At 39.4% G+C, this 18,829-nt stretch overlaps 1 protein-coding gene across 1 annotated transcript; it reads right to left on the bottom strand.

The window, feature by feature from the left end:
• Positions 1-377: 377 nt before the first annotated feature.
• LOC146488825 (uncharacterized) lies at positions 378-18,336 on the bottom strand. The gene is made up of 16 exons (XM_085112436.1): positions 18,102-18,336; positions 16,871-16,996; positions 15,964-16,131; positions 15,126-15,254; positions 14,479-14,595; positions 13,302-13,412; positions 12,405-12,527; positions 11,848-11,955; positions 9,102-9,215; positions 8,202-8,342; positions 7,169-7,276; positions 6,530-6,640; positions 4,745-4,882; positions 3,993-4,118; positions 1,497-1,613; positions 378-687 (listed from the first exon to the last, which is right to left on the bottom strand). Exons 1-16 carry the CDS (start codon positions 18,223-18,225, stop codon positions 593-595), a joined length of 1,956 nt encoding a protein of 651 aa, XP_084968562.1. The 5' UTR covers positions 18,226-18,336; the 3' UTR covers positions 378-592.
• Positions 18,337-18,829: the final 493 nt, after the last annotated feature.

Below are 18,829 nucleotides of genomic sequence, written 5' to 3'. Positions count from 1 at the left end.
ATAATTGTACCGAGTGGAAAAAAACGGAGATCTTTGGGGTGGGGTTGCTTAAAAGTTACTTCTCTTTACCATCATGGTGCGTGCTAAAAGTGGCCATTTTTGTGGTAGAGGACGCATTATCCGTCTGGACGGACTTGGGCAAATTTTTTTGTTTTTCGTCTCTAGTATAAAGACGGGCACAAGACGCATTATCTGTATGGACGAACTATCTTCGTGCGTCGTTTAAGACGAACAACGGAAGATAGTTCGTCTTGCACCCGTCTTTATACAGCTAGACGAATAAGCAGACGAACAAGTTCGTCCATAATGCGTCCTCTAGTATAAAAACGGCCTACGTGAAAATCGAAATAACACCTGATTAAAATGAACCCGCTCAGTAGACATTGCAAATTTATTACAGTGTTCAAAGCAATGATCTCACAAAGACAAAGTGACATTCATAACCACATGCAAGTATATGAGGTTTTTTTTTTTTTATAAAAGTGTGGTTCAGATTGAAGCAAATTTGTGAATATCATACAGTCTTTGTTCTGTTTTGCAGTTCTGAAGACAGTTCAGAGGATACGTCTAGGTTGCCATAGCAGTTTTCAATCTAATCCAAGATAGCCTGGTAACCAAATAGTCCGAGAAAGAAGAACCATAAAATGGAGAAGGCCTGGACCGAGATGGTGTTATCCAATAGCAAATCTGCGACAGGAGATGCAAAAAGGATTATGTTTAGTTTTGAAAAAAGTTGACTCCTTACTTTAATTTTAGCCATTGTAAGCTGTCTTTTTATGTAAAATTTATTTTATACTAATTTTGAGCATTAGAACTGATATACAAAGCATATCCCAGTGTTCAGGCTCTTCACGAATACTACATAATCTGATTGGTGTACCTACGCTACTCACTGTCTGTTTAAAATAACATGGCGTTTCTGTCGTGGAACTATCGGCCTGGGCCGGATTGTTCGAAAACCGATTAACGCTAATCTACGATTAAAAGTTAATCGAGGTTTTCATCTTGCTCTTTAAAAGTGGTTTTAAAGCCTAATTTCAAGTAAAGGTAAAGAAAAGTCTAAGTCAAAACTGAGGACCAAAGATCTTTTGGAAGAATCTTTACCGATTAGTAATTAAACTTGAATCAAAGTTCACGGTAATCCAGGATTAGTTTAATCGGGCTTTGAACAACTGGGTCCTGATAGTTATTATTACGTAAGAATGTTTGTCACTTGGTTTTTGAAACTAGTATAAATTATCGAGCCATGTACTCACTGTCAGTGTGATTAAACTTACTTCGTCTGATTTGCGGCATGATTGTTCTTTTCCTCTCAATAGACAATAGTTGCCCCACAGAAAAGTTAATGTTCGTAAGACAAATATTAGCCCGTTAAGCGAAAGCTTCGCGGGCTAATATGCTAGTTTCAGAACATCGATCAGTCCTTCGACCATTTCACGTTTGCTCCGTTGGAAAGGAAAAGACAATTTATCTTTCTAGTGTGTCTGTGCTCTTACCTCCCTCTGGCCAGAAACATTGTCCAAACTCATCTCTGTCATATCCCTCGGCACAGTAACATTCTCCATCGTAGCATTCTTCGCTCTCACCACAGCCACAGTCCTCCTGGTTTTGAGCTGAAAAGTAAGCAACCATGGGAACGAATTAACCGCTGTTCTGCATCAACGTAAGGTTTGCTGTCGTTGCGGAAGCAGTTTCCGCACGCCGCATAACACGTCTGACTTATATCAAGAGGTTAGTCGAGAATGAGCTTGTTAACATACTACGCCCTTTCTCCGAGGCTTCTCCTCACATCCAACTAAAACAACAATGGATAAACCTGGACGCCTACTTCAGCTTCAGATCAGAGGTCTTTTCTCTTATCATAATCAGTTAACCACTCTACTTTTTGCAATCTTTTTATTTCGTTCATTCTGTGTGTTCTGACTTGATAAGGCCGTGCTCTCACAAACAGGGGTAAAATAACAAACAAAAACTGTTTTGTTTTAACTCTAGTACTTTTTCCAATCTTTTATATTTCAATTGTGTTGTATTCTGACGACCTTGTAGCTTCGAGAGAGAAAAACGAAACCTGTTTTAAAGGGAACCTCCACTCTCACAACAAATTGACGGGTAAGCGTTGGAAATAATGTCTAAATTCTAAATATTTGTCTAAAACGTAGAAATGACATTCAAGTGTGTTAAAAATTAGATATGATTATCAACAACTTTCGCTTTTAAATTTCCTGGGGGCAGCCATTTTACGTTTCCAGCATGTTTTATTACTAGAAAAGGCTGGTTTACAAGTGCGATAAGCATAAGGACAAGGTGACATACGCAGGCGGAGTGAATTAAATTTTGGCGCCAAAATTTGATATCCAGATGGCGGACTCCGAGGAGATAGTCAGCGACGAGGAGATGTTGTTTGTTCCGTATCTTGTTCGTATGCTTGCTTTATCCCTGTTTACACGGGCGACGCAACGACATAAACATAAGCGCAAGCACGAGAAAAGTAAACCATTCTACTGTTCTCTATATTATTAACTTGAAGATCATAGAAACACCACGACGTATACTGTGAGTTTCTGAACACTGATCACAAATACACCCGTCGCTCGATTCAGTTTTGGTTGTTGACATTTCACTGAAAAACTAATAAGTGCTGTTACAAGTGGCACAGGAATCATGTAATTCCACAACAGATTCCTTCGATAAGCCGTGTTGATGTTCACTTAGACTGTATTCAGGTGCAGTATGTCATTTCATTCTACTGCGCGCACTTGCAATGGTGAAGCTATGTTAGGCTGCACTTCAGAACAACAAAAACAAATAACAAAATCTACTTATCTTACTCTGAAATGTTGAGTCAGGGAAGATAAACGGGATGAACTCGAATGCGCTGGTGTCTTGTAGCTTTGCGATCGAATCGAGCAGCATTCACGTTCGGTTAACTGAAGTCAAGACCTGAACTTGTCAACCCGAATACTGCTCAATTTGAATATGAAATATGCTGTAAACTTCATTCTTCGCGCATTCCTACAAGCCATTCGAATTTAATGGAACTGTAACAATGAACAACTGATGAAAATTACTATCTGTTCAACACATGGTAATTCGGCAACCTTTACAAAGGAAACTTGTGGAATGACAGTTGCATTGACTGAAAGAAAAGAATAGCGACAAAAGGCGGCAAGTGAACACCGAAGAAACGACTTACATTAATGATGAAAAAAATAAAATATACGAATGTGATTTAATGCGAGCGTTTTTCCACGCCTTTTTTTGAAGCGAAGCTCAGTGGGTACAGTAGCTCGTCCCCAGTGCTCCAGCATCGCTTCTCCACCGGACTCTTTCTTGGGGGATTTGTCTTTGGATTTGTCTTGCCTTCTAAAGCATGTATCTTTATTATCATGTGTCACAATATTCTGGTCAATAATGACTTTTTTCTGCTTTTCAAATTTTTTGTTTTATTGCTTTGCAAGGAAATGCGAATTAAGTGTAAAAATGGGAGACGTTCTTGTGGCAGAGGTTACTGTAGCTGCAGAACTAATTACTGTGTACCGAAAACTAAAAGTTAACGCAATGGTAGGAAATTCAATAACATTCGAAAACAAAAAGAAATGTTATGAGCGAAACAACGAGAGCAACAAAGTTCAGGAAAGAGGGGTTTTAGCTGTGCGTGCCGAGAACCTTGCTCAAGATAGAACGGTTTTCAATTGAGTGTCATAAAACCAAATCCAAAGTAATTACTCTAATCAATCATAACAGACACAAACAGGGCAAAGAGCCAATCAGAACTTGAACCAAATACATGTAGCCGGTGCAAAGCGCGGGAAAACACGTGCGAGCGAGGCACGATTGGTTTTGGTCTTGTTTTTCATTGGTTGAGATAATAGCGCGAAATTTTTTTTCAACCAATCAAATAGCGCTGTTAATCAAAACCAAAGCAAACGCGAAATTACTGTTGGCTCTCGATTTAACACAGCTCTCACTTCTACACTGAATTATACACTGACCTATGCAAGCTCCACCGCGCCCCTCAGAGTAGCCTTTCGGACACTTGGTACAGTAATACGAACCAACTGTGTTCTGACACCGGCGGCCCTGACAATTCGCCCTTAAACTCTTGCATTCGTCAACATCTGCAATACACGGTACAATAATTACTATGATATATATGTGAAAATAGTGTATCATTCAATTAGACAAGGATACTCGGAAAACTCGAGTGTCAGAGCTAGAGCTACAGGAAACTCGTGGGAGCTAAGGTCATTAAATTAGGTTCATGTGGCAAACATCCTGCATACTGCTTGGATTTGATTTCAATGTGTGGCATATGCGCAATGGAATAAATGTGACGGTATATCTTTTAAGAAACCTTGTGAATGAATGACAATGATGTATTATTCAGTGAGTGACACGGGCATACTTGGAAAAAGGAAATCCGAGCTCGAGTGCTCTTATCAGGCATCCAACCTTAGAGCTTCCGATTACTAATTTGGATGCTCTAGCACTGAGCTACAGGAGACTCGTGGGAGCTAAAGCCATTAAACTATGTGAATTCCTGTGACAAATCAAATCCTAGCGGTACATAGGATGTTCTTCACATGAACCTAGTTTAATGGCCTTAGCTCCCACGGGTCTCCTGTAGCTCAGTGGTAGAGCATCCGAACTAGTAAACAGAAGGTCATAGGTTTGACTTCTTTTGGAAAACTCGGATTTTTCTTTTCCTGACTCTTGAAACATTGTGCAGTGTCATTTTACCTACCCACACACTTGTTATCCTTCGACATTGTAAAACCTTTAAAGCACCTGCAGACTGGATAGTCAGGTAGGAATGGATCAGCAATGCATGTGGCGCGCATCCCGCATTGCATCTGTTGCTCTTTCGTGCACGGTACCGCCCCTGCAGATGAAAACAATATTTTCAACTAAAGAAAATAGCTCCTTTTCAGCATACTGAGAGGGAAACTTTGGAAATAACATCACATACGGAGGCTGTCTTAAGGGGAGAACTGGATTGCTAGCAGACAAGTGGATTTCAAAAAAAAAAGTCATGCACCGAAAATGTTTCACTCCCCCTCCGCTTTAATCTAATGGTCCGTCCCTAAGATAATAATAATAATAATAATAATAATAATAATAATAATAATAATAATAATAATAATAATAATAATAATAATAATAATAATAATAATAATAATAATAACTACTTATATAGCGCTTATCCAGTTCTGTTCTAAGCGCTTTACAAAGTAAAAATCATATTTGTTTAAAATAATTCGAAAAAAGATGAGTCTTTAGTTTACGTTTAAAAACATTTAAATTGTCGCAATTACGGATGTCGATAGGTAGTTTGTTCCAGAGTTCTGGGGCCGAAACAGCGAAAGCTCTGGAGCCATACGACTTTAGATTATGGTTGACATGACATAGGCGAAATGCGTCAGACGACGATCGGAGCGTTCTTGAAGTTGTATAGCGGCGTATCAGGTCTTGTATGTAGATGGGGGACTGTTGGTGAAGAGCTTTGTGGGTGAGCAGAATTATTTTGAATTTGATTCGCTCGGAAACTGGAAGCCAGTGGAGTTCGAATAAAATAGGGGTTATATGGTCATACTTGCGAGAGCCTGTGATCAGTCGAGCCGCGGCATTCTGTACTGACTGAAGCTTTTTAATGACATATTTCGGAACATTGTATAAGAGAGAGTTACAGTGATCCAACTTGGAGGTTATAAAAGCGTGGACTAGAGTCTCAGTGGTTGTAGTGGATAGCAATTTTCTTATACGAGAGATCTGCTTCTACTCGCATAGCCATGAACTATGCAAAAATACCACTCTTTTTGGAGGTACCATCCTTATTTACAGTCTCGCGTGACCGGTATTTTTGAAATTTGAACGGAGTTTTGAAATTTACATGTCAGGTTTGAACATCTCCAACGAGATTTCAGAGTAAAAGTTTCCCTAGTTTATATTATTAACGGTATAAAGCTATGAGTTTTTCTTTACACTACAGCATTAACTATTTCAAGGATAACAATTGTTTCCAGAGTATTTTGAATCTTTTTTTCAGTTAATGCGTCTTTTTCGGAAAGATTTCCAGGGAAATTTTCAACATTCCATTCACATGTCGGACATTACAAGAGAATTTCGAATGTTCATTTCAATCTCGGAAATATTGGTCACGCGTGACTTGAATTGACCGTAAGTACTCTCATGTTTTCCACGTGCGGCATGCTTGACAAGCGTTACCATAAAGAAAACCAGTTAGACCAATTATAGTAAGGATCAACTTCAGTTTTTTTCTTACCTTTCCCCCAAAGCAAGAAGACCTTTAATATTCAGTAGTGCCTGTGTGTTATCATGATATCCCGAAGAAAATCATCAATGTAACTTTCTCTTTCACTGTATACCTTTAGTTTTTGATGGCATCTTGCTGTAGTTTGTTTACCATTTAGATCCTTTTGTTCTTGTAATATTACTTAACAAGTTCAACGTTCGACGATAACAAATGTAAAGAGTAAATTTATCTTTCCTTCGGTAACTCTAAACTCACCTCTGCAGAATCTCCCATTTCCCGTAAAATTGTTCTGGCAGATGCAGTTTCCAAGAAAACACTTCGCTTTTTCATGGCAGTCACTTTGAACTTTGCACTTATGCACAGGAGCTGTTAAATTTAGACAACTGATTAAATCCTGGGTTAGTGACAAATGGTTACCTGGGCAAGTTGTATCGCTAGTTTATCAATTCAATAAATTATAAAGCTTTGTCCGTAAGTGTTTTAGAAGCACAGTGAAGTGATGGGAACATGAAAGGCTCGTGGAAAGCACGTGCCGTACACACTAAAATACGTGTTGCTACCTACTGTAAGATACCATACGATATACCTGAGTATCATGTTCCTTAGGTGGAGGAAGAAGGAGGAGGGCCACCCCTCCCCCCTCCCCCACCGAAAAGCCTGATACTTGCTATCCCGATACTCAGTTTACGATACGCACGGTTTGGTGCGAAGGTGACACGATACGAAATGTTAAAGGATATAATATTATACTGTTTCATGTTCTGAAAGAAATAGCAAAAATTTTCTCCGTTTCCATGGAGATATGGAAACAAACTAAGGCTTCTAACCAATCAGAGCGCGAGATAACTTGAGGTCATTTTCTTAATACGCCTGTTACGAACATTTCTCTCTTACCTGGCAGACATGTTTTGGTGAATCCTTTCTTGATGAGTTCATCTTTACACCAGCATTTAAACCATCGACAGTAAGAAGAAATTCCACATTCTTGATGAGTTTTGCATTCTGGGTAATAACAAAAAAGCTAAAATCAAACATTATTTCGAAACCAAACTTGTCTACTTTACCAACTACATATACAATTTGCTAAATCTTTGCCAGAATAGAAAACATGAAATAAAGTTCAAGTAGGCGGCCATTCACTGCCGACTTGAAGCACATTGTGTGTAAGTGCAGTATAGTTTATGCACAATCAATCAATGCATATGTGAAGGCATTTCAAGTTGGAGCATGTCGCTTAGAAGTCATCCCAGCGTGCATGTCTCCACATAGACATATAGACAACAATAAGTTGACGTTGAAAAAAATGAATATGTAAAAGAGCTTAGTCACAGTTCTGTGTAATTATTGTTAGCTCAAGCTCTTTACGATATAAATTTCCTCTCGACAAATATTGAGAACTACTGCAAAGGAACCTTGATGCTGTTATTTCCACAAACAGTTTTCAAGACCTAGAATAAAAGCACACCCAGATAAGTGTGCTCCGTAAAACAGGACAACAAAACGTATGAGTCGAAGAAGCAAGAGCTATTGTGGCTTTCCCAAGCTTCTGTATCTGCACTAGTGTCTCCAATTAGCGCGCTTCAGCACTGGGATTTAAACTTCATTGATACTTAATAAAATTCTGTTTAATTCGTCTCTGTGATTCGGAAAGGAAAGAGAGCAACCTCTTTCCCAGAGATTTAGCGAGAGAAAAATCCTAGGAACGAGGTTGAATTGGATAAGGTGTTGATAAATACAGTGATTGCCTTCTCTTCTTGTGGCACAATGAAGCTAAACTTCGTGTTTAAAATAACTGGTCTTCCCGTTGGAATTTCGAGGTAAAATTTGGCGTGGTAAGTATCTATCACTTGTACTTTCCAAAGCTGATGCGAGAAAAGGAGGCAAAATTATTATAGTACCACTTAAACATTTTCTATCCGGTCCTTACCTACGCAATATCCAGGGGGAAGATCGTAGTAGTGGCCTTTCAGACACTTGCAATCTCGCATGTGAGTCTGGTAAGGATCCTTCAAACAGAGACCACGACTACCACAGGAGTCATCTAACCATTTTGGACAGTCTAATGCAGCTGAGAACAAAGTGAAGATAGATATGTGGTGGTGAAAAAATGACAGATGAATTTTTCAGGCATAATCGGAAAAGAGAATACCTACATAGCTATTACTCCTGTAGCTCAGTGGTAGAGCATCCGAACTATTAAACGGAAGGTCTTAGGTTTGACTACTGTTGAGACTACGCAGATTTTCTTTTGCCGAGTATGGCTGTGTCACTGACTCAAAATTTCATTACCATAGTGAACATATTTATTACTGACAGTGACAAAGAACCCCAAAGTGTACTGTAGGGTAACTACTGAAATCCTGGATAAATTAAATCGCAGATTGCTTACGGAAGTTAGCAAGCTTTCATTTGAGTCAAAGAAGCTCGCAATTACACACTAAAATAAAAAATATTCTGGGGGACCTGCACTGTTTACAACGTCTCACATTATTGGTCGAGAGGACAAAAGGAACGAACAACAGATCGAGCAATGCGACGAAGCAAAACAAAATGAAGCGTAGGTTATCTGAGTCCAGTGAGAATAGAGCTTAGAAAAGGTGCAAGAATATTGACAAGTTCCAATGTTTTGCTTGCATGATCCTAGTCTTGCAAGACGTCAGTTATACTCTCAAACTTCACTCTTGTTGTTCTCAATTTTCAAATGCAGTTTTCCTTGGTCTTTATTCAAGGGAAGAAATGGGTGGGTGCTGCAAAGAAAAATATTAACTAATTCTTCTACTTGTTGCAATTCACTGCAGACCGTAAAGAAACAGAACTAATGACTTACTTCGACAGTATCTTCCGTTACCAAGAGTTTTTCCTTGACAAACACATGTTCCATCTTCGCACTTAGCTCGGGGGTGGCAATTTTTGTCTCTCACGCATTTTTGCTGAGGCACGTCTGCAAAACAATCGATTACACATAATTTAGGGTAAAACTACATTTTTAGTGTCCTCAAAAGAGGCTATAAAGATCAACGTCCACACTAGCATTTCAACACCATTTCCACCGTTTCAATGAAATCAAAACGCGTTTAATACGCGTTCAAAACACGTTTTTTACGCGTTTAATACGCGTTCAAAACGCGTTTAATACGCGTTCAATACGCGTTTTAAACGCGTTAAAACGCGTTTTTTACGCGTTTAATACGCGTTCAAAACACGTTTAAGACGCGTTCAAAACGCGTTTTTTACGCGTTTCATATGCGTTTTTTACCCGTTTAATACGCGTTCAATACGCGTTTTAAACGCGTTCAAAACGCGTTTTTTACGCGTTTAATACGCGTTTAATAGGCGTTCAAAACGCGTTTAATACGCGTTTAATACGCGTTCAAAACGCATTTTTTACGCGTTTAATACGCGTTCAAAATGCGTTTAATACGCGTTCAAAACGCGTTTAATAAGCGTTCAATACGCGTTTTAAACGCGTTCAAAGCGCTTTTTTTACGCGTTTAATACGCGTTCAAAACGTGTTTTTTACGCGTTTAATACGCGTTCAAAACGCGTTTAATACGCGTTTTAAACGCGTTTTTTACGCGTTTAATACGCCTTTTTTACGCGTTTGATACGCGTTCAAAACGCGTTCAAAACGCGTTTAATACGCGTTCAATACGCGTTTTAAACGCGTTCAAAACGCGTTTTTTACGCGTTTAATACGCGTTCAAAACGCGTATTTTACGCGTTTAATACGCGTTCGAAACGTGTTTTTTACGCGCTTAATACGCGTTCAAAACGCGTTTAATACGCGTTTTAAACGCGTTTTTTACGCGTTTAATACGCGTTTCTTACGCGTTTAATACGCGTTCAAAACGTGTTTTTTACGCGTTTAATACGCGTTCAAAACGCGTTTAATACGCGTTTTAAACGCGTTTTTTACGCGTTTAATACGCGTTTTTTACGCATTTAATACGCGTTCAAAATGCGTTTAATACGCGTTCAATACGCGTTTTAAACGCGTTCAAAACGCGTTTTTTACGCGTTTAATACGCGTTCAAAACGCGTTTTTTACGCGTTTAATAAGCGTTCAAAACGCGTTTAATAGGCGTTCAAAACGCGTTTCATACCCGTTTAATACGCGTTCAAAACGCATTTTTTACGCGTTTAAAACGCGTTTAAAATGCGTTTAATACACGTTCAATACGCGTTAAATACGCGTTTTAAACGCGTTCAAAACGCGTTCAAAGCGCATTTTTCCCCTTTTAATACGCGTTTTTTACGCGTTTAATACGCGTTCAAAACGCGTTTAATACGCGTTTAATACGCGCTCCAAACGCGTTTTAAACGCGTTTATAACGCGTTCAAAACGCGTTTAATACGCGTTTAATACGCGTTTTAAACGCGTTCAAAACGCGTTTAAAACGCGTTTAATACGCGTTCAAAACGCGTATTTTACGCGTTTAATACGTGTTCAAAACGCGTTTAATACGCGTTCAATACGCGTTTTAAACGCGCTTTAAAACGCGTTTAGTACGCGTTTAAAACGCGTTTAAAACGCGCTCCAAACGCGTTTTAAACGCGTTTAATACGCGTTCAAAACGCGTTTAATACGCGTTCAAAATGCGTTTAATACGCGTTCACTACGCGTTTTAAACACGTTTTAAATCGCGTTGAAAACGCGTTAAGTACGCGTTTAAAACGCGATCAAGACGCGTTTAAAACGCGTTTAATACACGTTCAATACACTTTTAAAACGCGTTTAAAACTCGTTTAATACGCGTTAAAAACGCGTTTAATATGTTTTAAAAACGCATTTAATACGAGTTTAAAACGCGTTTAATACGTGTTTAAAACTCGTTTAATACGCGTTAAAAACGCGTTTTACACGCGTTTAATACGCGTTCAAAACGCGTTAAAAACTCGTTGAAAACGCTTTCAAAACGCGTTTATTACGCGTTGAATACGCGTTTAAAACGCGTTTAGTACGCGTTCAAACGTGTTTAATACGCGTTTAAAACACGTTCCAAACGCGTTAAAACTGCATTTAATGCGCGTTTAATACGCGTTCGATACGCGTTTTAAACGCGTTTAATACAAGTTGAGAACGCGTTTAAAACGCTTTTCAAACACGTTTAATACGCGTTAAAAAGGCGATTCAAAAGTGTTTAAAATTTGTTTCAAAAGCGTACTCTACTGTACTTTTTTGTACGCGTTTTGAATGCGCTTTAAACTTGTGAGATGCCAGATGAATAAATGATAATTTATTCATTTAATGATCAACATAGAGCTATTTTCATTTGAGTGCCATTAAACGTAAGCCAAAGTAATTACTCTGACCAGTCACAATTTACGTAAACAACACAATGAACCAATCGGAATCCAAAGAAAATACATGTAACCGGTGCCTAGCGCGGGGAAACACGTGCCAGCTTGCTACGATCGGTTTTGTTTTGTTTCTCTGTGGTTGATAAAGTTGCGCGATGTTTCCAACCAATCACAGAGCGTAGAAAAGCCAAACAAAAGCAAACGCGAAATTACTTTCGACACTTAATTGAAAACTGCCTTTTTAAATAATGTTCAGAATTGATATGGCTTACTGTAATTTGTACAGCGACCGTGGCTTCTGTAAAGCTCATCATGGCACTCACACTTATGGTTTACACATACGGCTTTATGTTCCGCGCAGTGCTCGTCTGTAAAGCATTCTGTTAATGAAGAAGATAAACAGGGGCGTTTTTAGTAACTCGTAAGCTCTCGACGTTTTCTTGATTTTAGTTCCTTTAGGCCGGAAGGGAGTCTGAAAACTTATGTAAATGGTAACGAATATTTCAAAATAATTTCTTTCAGGTGTGTTTTTGTGTTTTTTTTAAGGGCAACAGTTAAGGAAGAAAATGTTTCTTATTGCTGGTATAACAGACGTTTGTAGTGCATAATAACATTTTCAGTCATGACCATGGCTTTACAGCCAACAGCATTCTCTCTTGAGAAATCAGTGTGAGTTTATAACCAATAGTAAATGTTAAAGACAATGACAAAAAACTGGCAACCAACGCCTAAGGTTTGTGACACATCCAAACGTAACTTGTGCATCCTCCAAATTTTTCAACCTCTCTTCAATTATGTGCGACTATTTTTACAGTGACAATGTGCTTACCAACGCAGTTTCCGTCTTTGTCAGTTCCAATCTTACAAATACACCATAAATCTCCATTTAAAAGGTCCTTCGCACAGTGATTGTTCCAACCGCACGGATCAACAGGATAGCAGACATCATGATCTGATGAAGCAAGGCAACTTGAAGTTAACTTTTTCCTTTATTTTTATGCAGAGGAAAACAGACATTTTGGGATTACATTGTAAGCCTTTTTGGGTGGTCTGCAGCCTCGTTCCCGCACACTTATTGAGCGAGCCGAGTTTCCTGTGTGAGGCTTGAGACCGAGCGCTTCCCGATCAGCTTAATGGTTGACGTCACGTTTGGCTGCGCGCCAAGGACTACTGCATGGGGACGAGGCTGGGGAGGGGTGGGGGAAAGTCTGAATTTAGCATAATCGAACTCGGTTTGGGGAGATTTAAAAATCTAGCGTCATTCATCCTCCCTACAATTTAAAAGTGTTACTCGCTCTAAGTACAGACTTTACCCTGTTAATTAAATTTTATGAGAGAAACATCTGATTAGATATGAATGTCCATTTATTCTCCCCCAATACAAATCACCTCCTACACCAAGCCCTCTATAAATACTAGAAACCCTCCTATAAAAAATCAGACAAATGAGAATGGAAGATTTTAATAAATTAAAGGCTATCGCTGTTATGTAAGCAACTTAGGCAGTTCCGTAAAGAAAGCCTGAAAAAATTAAGGCTTGAACTGGAATCGATACGGAATAAATACGAGTGCAAGCTCTATTGAATGAGCTATAAAGCCAAAATGGGAGTTGGTCATTCTGTGATTGCACATGTATAATTAACTTTAAGTTCGGCTTTCTGGTGTGAGAGGCGAGTTTCAGGGGCGAATTGTCCTAGTGCGACTGAGCTATACTAAATACACTTACCCACGCGACAGAAGGCCCCATTTCCCGGACCGTTTACGCAGACGCAGTATCCATTCATACATTTGGCAAACGCGTGGCAATCTTTGTCATATCCGCATTTTTTTCGGGGAGCTTTCATGAAAAGGAAGCGTAAAAAAAGGTGTTATAACGGAAGGAGTTAATGGTGTGGTTCGTTTTCATGAATTCGCATACTTTGATAGAGATCGACGGTGCAAGTTAATTTATCATCACCATAGTTATAATGATCACCAGCGTCATTATCAAGGAAAGATAACAGACAATCAAATCAGATTTACTCATTACCAACATAATCCTCGTCATCATCATTATAATCATCACCATCATCACTATGGATATCATCATCATATCACATCTTGATCATTATCATCATCATCATCGTCATCGTCACTAAGGTTTTTATCATCATCACCGTCATTATCATAAATAATAAAAAAGAAACAAAAACACTATTTTAAGAGGAGGCCTCCAATCACCTGACGGTGGTCATTGCAACACCGCTATCATCATCATCATCATCATCATCATCATCATCATCATCATCATCATCATCATCATTATCATCATCAATAAAATCCGGTAATTTCCTTTTACCATCATCAGCCGTATAAACGACAATGTTATCTTCATATCATCATCATCATCATCATAATTATGTTCACAATACAAATTTAACCTTATATGATTTGTTAAATCTTTATTTATGTTCTTCCCAATTACTGAGCAAAAATTCTCCACGTACTGACATTTAAAATAAGATCATTCAGTTTCAATTCAGCATCGTGACAACAACATCGTGATTATTATCTCATCAGTGGCCTAAAGGTTTGGTGGCATTTGTTGCGTACTGAGAAGGTTCTTTTAAAATGTCTAGAGCCTGTTGCGGGCAGTTCCCGTCCCCACCCTCGCCTATCCCTCACTGGTCCAGATAAGCTTTTGAAAGCGGTTGATCAAAAGATTAACGATATTTTAATGAGAAAAATCCTGGACAGCTAGGCGCTCATGTGCAGGTGGTTTCATGCAGTTCAAGATTTCCACCAGAGACATTGCATTTCCACGTAACTCTAGCGCCTCGTTTGTAGAGTCTAAACAACTCAATATTGGAAAGCGATGTAACGTTCAAGCTTTTAAATTGTAAAAACGTCATTGATATTCTTACCACGATTGCATTTTTTTCCATCGCCTATCAGCTCGTCTCTACAGTGACAAGTTGCATCCTTGCAATATGCAGACCGATTACAGTTGCTATCCTTTTTGCATCCGGCCCGGCCAGGTGCTATGAAGAAACATGGAGTAAAAATAACTCACCAAGATAAGATGGTGTTGATCTGACCGAACTGTACTCACAAAGGTACGCAACAGGACGGCAGAGGATAGAGAACGCCTCTTCAGGTCACGATCATGATAGCCGACCTTTGGTTGCTTACGAGAAGAGCACAACGAAGAGAAAGCAGTTTTTAAAACAGATTGCTTCATACTCCGTCAAGAATAAACTCTCATGCTGATCGCACACAAAGACATTAAGCCGTCGTTATCCTTTCTCTTTTGCCCTGTTGCGTAAAGTCACTAATTGCTATAGGGAAATCCGTAGACGATCAAATATAACAAATTGACACGTAGGTCCCAAATTCCACAATGTATGCTACACATGGAGGCTTTCGACTGCGAATGTATGTTCAACATTTTCAGATACTTTCCTCTGACACAAGCTCATCCGACTAAACTGTGACAAGACAAAGCTTTACGCGGCCATACAAGCAACTTCAATCAACTTCAACTTTAACTTCAGTGACCAAGAAATCTTACCCGGACGACACGTGACTCCGTTCCCCACCAGTCCCGCCTTGCATTGGCACCGTTTGGCTTTCAGGTTACAGAAGGATAATTGCGGGCAATCGGGATCTGACAAACAAGTTCGCTTGCCGTCTGGGTCATCTGTAAGCAAACAAAGAATTCAACAATTATCTACCGACACAGAAATGAACAACTGTTTTAGTTTATACCAAACCAGGGGATAGCTATCCCAGATTAGTCTCTTTTTATCACAACTCAGGAAAAACTTCGTGTCTGATTGACATCCAGGACTGAAATCCCGGGAAGCCAAGGCAGATACTATCCGATATTTTAACAGCCAATCAGAGCCGCAGAAAAACCATATCCACGTACTGGTGTAGAATCCTTATCATTAGCCTTAAGGGACCATCAGATCAGAGAGCGAATACGACATTGAATACGAGTACCACTTTCAAATTTCAAATCAGTCACATCCCCAACTCTCGCTCCTTACCGTTGTTTACCAACAGATAACAAGACCCTAGAAACAAGATCGGCGTGACAAGCGGTTATCTAAACCACGCAAACTAGATTTTAAAAGTCGTGTTCGTACTCAATCTCGTTCTCGTAGTCAAATCTGAGGGCCCTATTATCACTTTCACTGTCACCATTATTTTCATTACATTATCATTATCATCATCGTCATCATTATCGTTACCATTATCATCATCATTATTATTATTATTATTATTATTATTATTATTATTATTATTATTGTTGTTAGTTGTTGTTTTCACGCATTAAAGAATTTGAAGCAACCACAAATTTACCACTGAATTATTCGAAGTAATACATCCTGATCAATCTTTACCTTCACCCTTAACACATCCAAGAACTCCAGCTCTGCCGAAATGTCCCTCGTTACACTTGCAGTAGAGAATTTCATTACCAGTGTTCGCCTTCCATATGCAGTGTGAATTGTGATATCGCGGCGAAGATTCACAGTGTTTTTGTAAGTCCCACTGGCATTTTGCAGTCCCTTTTGAGAACAAAATATCCAATAGATTAGGGATCCATTGTCAATTTTTCTTTTGAGCCAATTTCAAGGTCTTGAAGGAGTGCAAAGTTACGACGCCTAGCGCTCCAAAACAGAAGAAATGCGGCTTCTGACGACAGCTGAATTTTTTTTTCGGGCTCAAGTAGTATGTTGTAGAAAATTCGCTAAAATAATAACAGTCAAATCATTATTAAGAACTAGTAGAGCTAACACAATCTTCCAATTTCGCCGTCTGATAGCGCGGGAGCTGTTTAACATCCAGGGCCCAGTTGTTCAAAGCCTGATTAAGCTAATCCTGGATTAACGCAAACTTTGACTCGGATTTAATTGCTAATCAATAAAGATTCTTCCAAAAGATTTTTGGCCCTCAGTTTTTACTTAGATTTTTCTTTACCTTTAGCTCGAAATTAGCCTTTAAAACCATTTTTAATGAGCGGGATGAAAGCCTCGATTAACTTCTAATTGCTAATCCACCTGCAGGGTTCTCAATAGGCCTCGGAGAAAGAGAAGGACTTTCCTCGTTGAGCCATTTAATTTATTCATGCGATTATAAAATAGTTACAAGCCATGCTTTTTATCTAATGAAATCTAAGGAAACAACAGACTGAAAACCGACCAAATAACTACTCAGTAAAACTTAATTACAACTCGTCTCATTCTACACGATAAAGGGATATAGAGTGTTATTTGTGTAAGATGTGGACATGTGATGTTGACTTACATGAAGTTGTACATGCAGAAAATCCATCTCCGAAGGCAGTCGGGTTGATACAGTGACACTCCCCTCGTATACATCTCGCCGCTCCTTGTATACAGCCCTTATCTGAACTGCATCTTTTCGGAGCAGCTGTAAGGAATAAGTGTCATTCGGAAATAATGATTTGTTTAATTTTCCTTCTCAAGTTTGCCTATAGCCAAAATACCCTTCCCATATTACCCAATTAAAACTAATCATAACAGAGATTTTCATTCAGCCAATAAGGCAAGAGGACCTAACAAAGTGAGAGGTTTTGTAAGCTTGATACAGACCACTCGTTTTGCTTCATAGTTTGGAGTCATATTGGACGTATTACTTATTCCGGCTAACACCGTGCCAATGCCGGAATTTTTCATCGTCGCTCAAAGGACGACAGTACATTCTGGAAAGTTCAAGGATTTCCCAGCGAGGTACAAAGGTAATGACTGCTTATTATTGGCAATAGGCCCAAATTCATTGGGCATGCTGTGTGCGGCTTTCGTTTCGAGGATAAAATTTCCTCCATGCCCAATTTACAACGATCACATAACCGGTTTTGCTGGGTCATGTTTATATTTTGAATCATACCCAAGAAGATCGGCAACTTGATCAGTAATTTCCCGGCGAATTAAAGCCGAATTATTGTCGATTATGACTCCCCGGCGCCCTGTGTATTCTCGACTGCAGAGCTCTTTGCTTTTGCGCATGACTGACGGCGTGATTTCTGACGGCGTATGACTGGTGTATGACGTAGTCAAAGCCGAGCGGCTCTGGGGTCGAGAATGCGCCCTGTGCCTCTTTCAAGTGTTTTTGCGCATCACTACTGCGCACGCAATTCGTGTCGCAATCAGTCAAGCCAAGCCATGCATGAGCGCACGCGCCGAGGTAGAAACGTGTATATTCAGCACCACGTGGCCCAGATTGTTCAAAGAATCAAAGTTTACGTTGACCCAGGATTTGCTAATCGGGCTTTGAACAACTGGTCCCTCCAGATAAGTAGACACAATTCACCGCTGAAGGGCCCTGCTGTTCAAAGCCTGATTAAGCAACTGATAAATCCTTAACGCGAAGTGTGATTCGGATGTTTATCTCTAATCATTAAAGTTTCTTCTAAAAGATTTTTGTCTCTTAGTTTTCACTCAGACTCCATCGCCATCAATCAAGAATAGCTCTTTTTCGTAAAATTATCAGTCTTTAATAAGTAAGTTTGACTTACGGTACAATCGCACTTCAGTCCACTCAGGATACTTGTCAAAAATGTCGTTAATGTCGAGATGATGTACAGCACTCACAATCGTGAGGGCACAGAGAATAGAAATCCCTTTAGCAAAACCCCTCATCCTTCGTAACCGTGTAAAACCTGTTCCAGATTGTCACTTTGACACAGAGTCAACATCCCTTCAGCAAAATGCTCCATCCCCAATAGCGCGTCCAAAACCTGTTTTCCTTTGTTACGTCCCATTTACTTTATCATTAGAATTCGAACGGTGTTCAATTTGCGTCGAAAACAGAATTACGTGTTGTTTAGTTTTAAGCTTCCTGGTGGTTGCAACTTGGTTTATAACGATAGCTTCTGTTACTAGGCTGGATATGTAAACCATAAGGCTTTTTTTGAAAATGGCCCATAAATAATCAAGCTCAATGTTTGCACATGCGTGGTAGACAACTATGTGATAAACTACGGAGTTAATGATTTCTAATTGGTAACTACGTAGATGAAGGACCATGAACACAGTTTAGTGAATCGAATCCCGTTCCAGGCTGAAATTTTTTCAGGCTTTGCATGTGTTCTCAAATGCCTTAAGTTGCGTTCATATTTTACGATGCTCTTTTAGGTGTGAGGACAATCTCGTTCCAAGAGCCCGCGTTACCTTTATCCAGCGGAACGGGCAAGACCGGGCAACGACTACTGGATAAGGGTAGCGCGGGAGCGTGGGAACGAGA

Source organism: Pavona decussata, unplaced genomic scaffold, assembly GCF_977016875.1.
Source record: "Pavona decussata unplaced genomic scaffold, jaPavDecu1.1 SCAFFOLD_8, whole genome shotgun sequence".
Lineage (NCBI taxonomy): Eukaryota > Metazoa > Cnidaria > Anthozoa > Scleractinia > Agariciidae > Pavona > Pavona decussata.
The sequence above is the reverse complement of the archived record's forward strand: the minus strand, read 5'-3'. Positions and strand labels throughout refer to the sequence as shown.

Coding starts and splice junctions, on each gene's coding strand:
- LOC146488825 (XM_085112436.1), bottom strand. CDS start 18,225: ATGAGGGGTTTTGCTAAAGGGATTTCTATTCTCTGTGCCCTCACGATT. Junction 9,216..11,847: donor CGGTCGCTGTACAAATTACA/GTAAGCCATATC, acceptor ATTGTTTTGCAG/ACGTGCCTCAGCAAAAATGC. Junction 1,614..3,992: donor GCGCGGTGGAGCTTGCATAG/GTCAGTGTATAA, acceptor CTTACTTTTCAG/CTCAAAACCAGGAGGACTGT.